Source organism: Uloborus diversus, chromosome 2 (genome assembly GCF_026930045.1).
Source record: "Uloborus diversus isolate 005 chromosome 2, Udiv.v.3.1, whole genome shotgun sequence".
In the NCBI taxonomy this organism is placed as follows: Eukaryota; Metazoa; Arthropoda; class Arachnida; order Araneae; family Uloboridae; genus Uloborus; species Uloborus diversus.
The window spans coordinates 18,721,410-18,731,198 of NC_072732.1; the positions used below are offsets into that span (position 1 = coordinate 18,721,410).

The following is a 9,789-nucleotide window of genomic DNA, read 5'->3' on the forward strand; positions in this document are numbered from 1 at the left end:
TGCTATTCGTATTTTTTATTAAACGCTATCTTTAATGTGAAGATGCCTTGGTGTAGTGCATTAAGATGTTCTAACAGTTCAAAATTACTATATCGAAATACATTGAAAGATTATTTATGTATTTTAAATGTTTTCATCAATACTGCTGTGCAATTTCAGATACTTTTTGAAACTCTTGTTGAAATTGTAATATTTTTTACTTTTCATGAAACTGTCTGATGGTTTGTTAATTTTCATGGGATAATAAGGACATTCACTAAAATCATCATAAATAATTCCTTCAAATATTGTAAAGCTCAACTATGTAACGAGGGCTTTAGTCGCGCAATGTGGTTAAATTACATCTTTCAATATGTATTTTGTGCATTCTATTCAAGTTGGCTATCAGCATACGTTTCATGCTTTTAAAAGTGGGTGCAGGTTTTGTGCACCGTCAAAATGCAAATTAAGAGTGGATGGTGGATGTCGATGACTTGTGAGTATAATAGCTTTTGAAGAAGACGAATTGGAAAAACCAGTTCTCCTTTCACTGCTTCAGGATATTTTCCCAACCTACGGAATGTATGAATATTCAAATAGCTTCGTATGCGCATTTTGTGATTGCTTTCTTCAATGGGCTTGGTGCTCGGAGCCATTGGTTTCAAGAGAAGTAATTCTGTGTTATTATTTTATTTTGTCGAAATATGATCCGGTTTTTACAAATGGTTCAAAAGCCCTTAGACTAACTTTAAAGACAGAACGGGCACGAAAAATCTATTCATTTAAACAGCCTAGGCTTGAGGTTGCAAATGCCAGTAACGACGCCCGAGGGAGATTTTCGAATTCCTTTTCAAGCGATTTAACAGAAAGATAAGGAAAAAAGAAGAAGGCTGCAATTCACGGGATCAATGAAACGAAAGCACGAAAAAACTTCGCAGCACATATATTTGAATATTGAATAGACAGATAAGTATTATAAAAGTGTGCTCATATAGAGCAACAACGTTTTAATAACCAGTTTCACACAGGGTTGGCTTTCTGCCGGCAGAAACTAGTTTTTGCCGTGCCAGTGGCAGAAACTGGTTACAACCGGTAAAAACCGGCAGAAACTGTCAAAAACTAAAAAGCATCTTTAATTACTTAAGTGATTGCTAAATGATATTCGTTTAAGTAAACTAAAATATTAAACTTCATTTCATCATTTAAAAAAAATAAAATCCTATGCTAATGCCCTTGATTTTGTTCGAGAAGGGAACTTTTCAATTGCAGATGCTCGTAATGTTTGGATTAATCTAACAAAGGACGAAAAATCATATAGGTGCTCAGGAAAGAGGAGCGACATACAAAATTAAAAGGCATTTCTGATTTTAATTTGCTCACTTATATGCTTCATCTAAATTGTTTGTGATTGAAATTATCACGTGCTTCAAGAAGAAAGTGCCAGAATTTTACTTGCCAATATTAACATAGATTTTGTACCTAATGTCACATCTTTGCAAAGCAAATTGGCCCTATTTCTCGAAACTTATTTTTCCAGTTGAATTTCTCCCACTACCTCAGTTACTACATGGTGGACCAGTAAACAAAAATATACAATAGATGAAAGTTTCACGAACATTGCTTGTTCCTTCATGCATTGCCTGCTAGCTCTTCTGTTGCAGGAATATTCTAAAGTTTCTCATTTGTACATATTAGATTGAGAAACTGTTTAGATTTTAGAAACCACCTTTTCTAAGAAGCAAGTGCAGGGTCCAAACAATGTAACATTTGATTTTAAATTGTGGTTATATCGTAATTAAATTGTGTTTTGGTTAATAATTATTTTTTCCATGCACTTCCTATTGCATGTCAATAATTTAATTTTTTTTCATTTTGTGAGTTTTTGCCAGTTTCTGCCACAAATGTGGCAGAAAGTGGTTTTTGCCATGCCGGTTTCAACCGGTTTCTACCAGTGGTTTTAACCGCCTCGGCAGAAACTTGCCAACCCTGGTTTCACATAATGTCACTTATATTTAGCAAACGACAAACCAGTTTATATAAAGATGGCAACGTCGCAATGGCATGTAGTAGGTAACACACAATTGCACACGGAAATATATCCACAGAAAAGCAACTTAATAAGCTTTTTACCGGACAGCGTTACAACGACGTGTAGTACATGTTATTGAAGTTTTTGTAGCAACAAAATACGTTTGTAATATGACGTAACCAGAATGTTCAATAGTTTTTACCCCCGGAGAGAAGGTGGATGAACTATAGCGAAAACAAATCACTTCATTTTGTAATAGGTAGGATAAGCAAGAACGCGCAAGCAGTAGCAGTAAAGGTTTTTCGTGCTCGCGTGTTTTTGCTGATTGTAACTACTACAAATTGAAGTGTTTTGTTTCCGCTTCCAGTTTATCTGCTACTAGCTGCGTTGCCCGGCTTTGCCCGGTCTATTTTGAAAACAAAAATTGTGTCAAGTGACGTATATTCAACAATCAGGCATAAATAAAAGAAAAAAAATCATCATGCAAAATTTCAACTCCAAACAATGACGACAGATATTAAAATACTTTTAAGAAATTAAAATAAAATGAGAAAGATGGATTTAAAAGGCGTAACTATGGAAACACAAAATAAAATAAGTTTCAGAATTGAAAATGAGAAAGATAGAAACAATGGATTCAAAAAGCGTTACCGTGGAAACGCAAAATAAAATGGTTAAAAACTTGAATAGAGAACAGATTTTTGAACTTCATTTCATTCGCTTGTAACTTTTTTTCTAATGGAGATAGAGAATTAAACTTCCGACCATAGGTCGAGTTAGATCTGGAGTAAAAAAGGTAGCTCTTTTCAATGGTGTCAAAACGAAAATTGTAGGACAATTCATTCACTTTTTATTGATAAATTTAATAAGGAAAGTAGTGCCTAAATTTCAACTAAGCCTAAACAAATTCGAGCTAAAAACGTAAATAACTCCCGCCGCAATTAAGTTAGAGCGTTGGAACAAATTGCGTAGAACACGGAAAATTCTTCCCTTTCCAACGATATATAATATTACTAATTGCGAGTAATTTTTAACCCCCATATTCGGGAATTCATGTGAAAATTGGGCCTAAATTGGAATAAAAAAAGAACTATTCATCGAATTTTTTTCGAACTGGTCTGCAAACCTTCTCAGGACTTAAAGGAACAAATTGTGAAAATTTCAGCGAAATCGGCCGGGTAGTTCTCGAGTATTGCGAGTTTAAACAAACAGACGCTTTTTGGACACTTCATTTTATACTATGTAGAGATCTCTCCGTGACACAACTATACCGATTTGTGAAGAAAAATAAAACGATGTAGTTTTCAATATATTTACAATGTTTGCTGTAAGATAGCATTTAAATTGTTGCTTAAGACTTCTTGACAGTAATTTATAAGTTCCATTTTTTAAGAACGCCTTGTCTGGGGAGACGAAGATTTCAAGTAGTGCTGTTTTGACATCTTCATCTCATTATTGTGTGTGTGTGTGTGTGAGAGTTTTACCACCAAAGAAATTTGCAAAGAGAAGAATAAACTAAAATTTGAGGACACAAGGTCTGTTGGATACAGTGGATGCGAATGAATTTCCCAGCCTAGCTCTGGGATTTTCTGACGGTATGTATGTGGTTTTTCATTGCAGTATGATTTGCATCCTTTCGTTGGCTACCAAGAATACTTTCCTTTGCACCCCTTAATTTTTAATTATTCCTCTCTTTTCCAAATAATGTTGCTGGGGCGGTTAAAAATTCAGAAATGAAGAAAATGGCGAAGCAGCACTACTTGAGTTCTTGGGTTTCAATGACAAGCAAGGCGCTTTTCAAGAATTGGATGTTCAAATGGTCATCCCGATGGCAACGGTAAGAATTATATCGTGCTGTAAATATTGTTTACTGTATTAAAAAGTGCATCATTTCCTTGCTCCTGATAAATGAACAAATATTTTTGGTAGAACTAATTAGTTTTATGTGAATGATCGATTTTTAATGGTTTATTATATGTTTCAATTCTGGTTTCGTAGTATTCAGGACCTTGTGACATGGTATTGTCCCGTCTTTGAACCAAAGTGAAATAGCCGAAATTCATCTGTCACTAGTTTAGCCGTCTTACGGTTATTTAATTCTGATGATCTCCAACAAAGGTAGAACTGTAGTCTCGTTCTGTGTTTACTTGTTGGTAGGGAGAGTTTCTGAAGAAAAGATTATCAATTTAGAGTAAACTTACTTTCCAGCTGTTCGCAGTTCTTGACGTTGTTCTTCCAGTCGCAGGTCTGCTTTTCGATATCGAATGCCAGACCAGAGGGGCACCTCAGGGCGAGCAGCCCCTGTACCGAACACCTGACCACATCTCTGCAGTCGTCGTCTGATGTCAAACGAAAATACTCCGTCGGAGATCGATTCTTGCACAGTTCAGCATCATTCTGACCATCAACTTGCCGTTTCACAATCGATACAGACAATACTGCAAGAAAAGAAAGATCATTATTTAAATGATTGCCACGGATGCCAAAAGGTTTTTGAGAAATAAATAACGTCATAGTCGAATGTAATCAAAGTATGCTCCATCACAAAATAGTCTGGTGCTAGAATTGACAATCGTAGATTAACACGAGAGTAACAAATGTAGTTGTTAACAATCTATAACTGTTCCATTGAAGTAAAAGGCACTGTCTTTTTTTTTTTCAAAATCAGGATTAAATGCAATCTTACTTAACTTTCTCTTCTGAGGTAAAATATTTCAGAGGAAAGCACTAACTAAGTTTTTGATAAACGAATTTTCGTTTCATAAGTCCGTCAACGACATTTCACCCAATCACAGAAAAGAAAAACTCTAAACTCAGTTCAATCCCCGATTGGCGAAGTTTGAAGTAAGGTTGTAGAGATAGCTGGCAGGGAAGGATGTCAAAAATTTCCTGTTAAAATTCATCACCATTGTTTATTTCCCCATCCGGGTGACTCTTAAAAAAATAAATTAATAATTAACTACAATTTAATAAAAATTCATAATTAATTACAAAATCTGAAAAGAGGCTTACACCAACTTTGCGATCAGCCAATGAGAGCGCTTTCCCATGATTCCTTACCTAGCCAACCAGAGAATAAGTTGCATCATCTCTCGCGGATAATTTAAACTGTTTAAATATTAAATTTATACAGTCACAAAGTACTTAATTACCAAATATCATGAAGATATTTTCTTTTTTTCTGAAGCAATCACTTAATTGGCACAAGACTAACTTGTGACCGTGATGATTTAAATTTCTAAGTTTTACAACTTAAAAATTTAGTAACTTGTAAAAATCTTATTTGAGACAAGATAAAGGGACCTTGAAATCTCAGATCTGTTCCCCCCATTCGAAGATCTCATATCCCCTCCAACTAATTACGACAACGCCGTATGCACGGATGGAAAAAATGAGTTTATTTTCCAGACAACGAATCTCCCGACGAGCATTCCATTTCCGGGGCCTTGTACGGAGGTGAGTTCTGGTTCCTTTAATGATTCTTGTCTCATTAAAGATTACTTAACTAAGATTAATTTAATTAAGTTTAAATTATATGATAATCCTGAAAATGCTAATTATGAAGAAATAATTAGTTCCACAAATGATTCAATAAATGCATATTTTGACATAACTTCCTTTAATAAACTTAATGTTGCTGATAGAGAAATTTTATATGATTTACAAACAATCAGATATGATACATCTCTGATAAGGTATAACAAAATAAATGCTATTATGCTCAAATTGCAAAGTAACCTTGACGAACAGTTGTTACTTAACGAAAAACTAAATAACAAATTAAATGCCGCCGAAAGAAGGCGAAAAGATGAATATGATTTCTTTATGGAAAAAATCAAAGAAAATAAATTCGGAGAAGTTGATAAACTTAAATACGATACTGATTTACTCAAATTAAAAATTGGAAAAACCCATGAAGAAAAACTGGGAAAAAACCCCAAAATATTAACTGCAAACCGCAGAGAAATTCTAAAGTTAATAATTCTGCTAAAAGCAGTAAAAAACAGAGAACTTGAATTTTGTTCTAAATGAGTTGCATCATATTTCGAAATTATTAAAATTTCTTAATTTAAATGCTAAATTATCCCAAAATAATAAAAATATTAATAACAAATAAAACTTTTTTGAAGCAATTCACTTAGATGGCGCAAGCTTAACTTGTGACCGTGAAGATACAATTTAAAAGTTTTCTTAACTTTAAATTGACTTAACTTTAAATTTAAAAATGAGACAAGATAAAGGGACCTGAAATCTCACGATCTATCCCCATTCGACGAATATATACGGTTGTAGAAGCTATAAGAAAAAAATGTCACGTGATCTATGACGCTATCTTTTTGGCGTCAATAGAGAAAAAAATTGAAGATACAATAACGTTAATTGCAGAAATTTACACATTTTAGAAATACACAAAAGTAGTAGATATTCCGATTCGAATTTTTTCCCCTAGTTATTTATAAACCTGGTAAGATTTGTGTGAAAGATTCATTCTTCAAATATTAGTGTTTGTTGAAATATCTCATTTAAGAATTCGAAACTCCAGAGCTCGAGTACGCTACCTTGCGGTGATTAACAATACAAAAGAAAAAGGTAAAACATTCCATTCCACGTGTTTTCTTTGGGGTAAATTACAGGCTTCAGACAATTTATGATGTAATGTAATTTCAGAAGAATAGAATGGAAAGCTTTCCACAAACATGATGAAAAATTACTGTCATTCACTAAGCGTCAAAGCAAGTAATAAGTTACAGCATTTGTTTGTTTTACCTTTTTCATCCGCCATTAGACATTGGCTGCAGCGCCCCCTATAGTTTATTGGAGTTGCGAATGAAATATTAGTTGAAGAAGTGAATTGCAATCACACAATCAAAAACTGATTCTAACTTTTTTTTTTAATGCTTGAAAGTATTTCAAGAACTTTGGGCGATAAATGTAGCGCATTTTTAACAAATCGCAAAATCCCACAACCTGTCCCCCCAAAAAATCAGAATCGTTCAATTTAAATATAAAAATTAGAAAATCTAACACCATTTTGGAAAATTAAAACAAAAAAAAAGTTGATGTTGACGCATATTTGTAGGTTGGTAGCAAAAATTTATGAAGTTAAAAAATTTCCAAAAGCTAGTTTTACAGAGAAACATATTCCAGCTCCATCGTTGAAATGATCCTAAAAACATCAATCCTTCAGTATGTTTAATTTTGACGGTTGTTTTACATAAAAAGTGATTACTAGGGCCAGAAAGGAATGTTATATGTCAATCTATTAACGCATTAAATCTGTCCTAATTGGTAATAACCTGTACTACCGTAAAATAAAATAAGAACTAACAACGTCAAAAAGCACAAATTGACTTGTTCAATGCAAAAGAAATGAACTTATGGATGAAAAGACATCCGACAAAAGCATTTGTCGGAAGTCTTTTCCTCCATAAGCTAATTTCTTTTCATTGGAAAAGGCATTCCTTGTAACACCAAAACACGTGTCTGCAGCAATCTGCAATTTGCGCTTTTTGACGTTGTTATGTCTTATTTTACTTTGCAGCACAAAAGTATTTACAGTTGGCTCTCTGTTTAACGACTTTCAAGGGACCATAAAAAATTGTCCTTAAATAGAAAGCGTCCTTAAATAGAATGCTTTTAACACTATAGTTGACCATCTGGGACCGTGAAAAACCATCTTTAAATAGAGAAAGTCGTTAAATAGAGCGTCGTTAAACAGAGAGCCTACTGTATTTAACTCAGACCTACCATTTTTTCCCATCAGTTTTAATAAAACGTTGTCCGAAAACGAAAGAAATAGTTGCAGAATTTCTTATCTCGTGATAATTTTTATCTAAATTTGTTAAACTTTTCAGCAAAAGCAGAAACAAACTTTCCTCCTTCCATCAATATATATCAGATTTATACAACCACCTGCGAAGATTATCCGGCAGATAGCGTTAATTCCCAAAAGCACGTGACCTTCTCTAAGTATAGCATCGACAGAACATTTCCTGGTAGAAAGCGAAATATTATTTATGATCCCCAAAATGGAACACGGGGAAAAAGTGAAAAAAAGAAAAAAACAAAAACCGACACGATGAAAACAATAAAAATTCGGAAGACTTTCCTTAAATGATTTTAGAGGTTACAATTCCGCCTTTACGCTTCTGGCAAAGTCTTTTATTGAAAAAAAAAAAAAAAAAAAAAGTGGATTAAATGATTGTCTGACGTCTGACACCAATCGGTCCGATTCCGGATCTTGGAAGTCGAGTTCTGATCAAAGTGTCTTGATCCTTCGAACCTTCCTCGTTCGAAATGTCAGCGAAGAAAACCTGTTGTTCATTTTCGCCCGTCACAGCAACAACTTGAACTGGATTACAAAACCACTTTTCGTTTTACCATGTAATAACATTTCCGCTCTCAGCACCTCTGCGCGGTTTTTAATAACAAGACTAATATTTAAACAGTGCCTGAAAATTGTAATGATTGAATTGAACAACAAATTCTCACGGTGTTTTACCCTCGAATATTCTTACTGGATGTTCAAAAATCATTTTTATGATGCGATTTTTGTGAATGTTTAGTTGTTTTTGGGAAAAGAAGATTTGTTTTCTTTAATAATGGGGTCGTTTCCAAAATTTTAAAAGTATTTTTTTCTGAAAGAGCATACTTAAAAACATAGGATCTGACCATTTTTTAAATAATTTGTTTAAGTTTAATATTTTTAAAAAATTACTTAAATCGGTGCGCGTTCATTGTTTACGCTTCTGTCGTGTGACATCACAAATGATGAAATACCATTCAGTGTTGCCAATCACTGAGCAAAGTATTTAATTCGCATCTATACTCACGTGTATTGGCAACGATATGGTATATATGTATAGCAAGCGTAGAGCGCAATATTTAATTCGCTTCTTGATCATCATAACGTGGAAACGTGGTAGAAACATGCGCCAAATTGCATCATTTGTGACGTCATAAAGGCCACGCCTTGTTCTCAAAATCGGACATTTAAAAAAAGTTATTAAAAAAATAACTGTTGGGAAAATGAAAGTATTTTCTGGATCCATGTTATTTATTTTACTCATTCTATCAATTTCAGTGACTAAAAGTAGTACTTTTGACTGAAGGAAACAACCCCATTGAGGCAGTGAGATGCAAAGGGATGTAAGTGGACATTTTCAAGTTTTGAGTAAAATGCATTTAAAGAGAACGTACTAGGTAGAATTTCATTGAATTTTGTTTCTAAATCGTGCTGTACAGCCGCACCTACCAGGGCTATCTCTTGCCAAAAGACAAAGGAGACGTTTCCCTTATTATTTGTACTAGTTTTCTACAAATTTTTAATTTTGCCACTTACATCCCGTTGCTTCTCACTGCCTCAATTGTGTTTTTCTTTTTTAATTTCCATTTCTCTTCTGTTTCTTTCTTTTTTTATTCTTCTGCGAGAAACCATGAAAATGAATAGATACGAATCCAAACATAAACTGAAACCCACCACTGAAATAATACTGAGCATCCCCTTGAACGAGATCCCCCCCAAAACGGAAACGACACTAGAAACACCCCGTTAAAATTTCTATGTCCCCTTTGTGTAAAATGACCTTCATAATATGTTATTAGTATACTTAATGACTTTTATCGCTGCTTTTGTGTCAATAATTTTGAAAAAAGTTCGTTCTGTATACAGTTTTAGATTATCGCAACTGTGAAAGGCTTGTTTTGCAATGGGGTCGTTTCCGAAATTTTAAGAGTTTTTTTTTTTTTTTTCTGAAAAAGCATGCTTAAAAACATAGGAT

The 9,789-nt window shown here is 33.8% G+C and overlaps 1 protein-coding gene across 1 annotated transcript in view; it reads right to left on the reverse strand.

The window, feature by feature from the left end:
- The window catches only part of LOC129235085 (chitin deacetylase 1-like), a 28,050-nt gene extending 23,528 nt beyond the window's left edge, over nt 1-4,522 (reverse strand). Inside the window, exon 1 of the mRNA XM_054868764.1 lies at nt 4,210-4,522. Within this exon, the coding sequence (XP_054724739.1) occupies nt 4,210-4,522 (313 nt within the window). The remainder of the gene's footprint in view (nt 1-4,209) is intronic.
- Nucleotides 4,523-9,789: the final 5,267 nt, after the last annotated feature.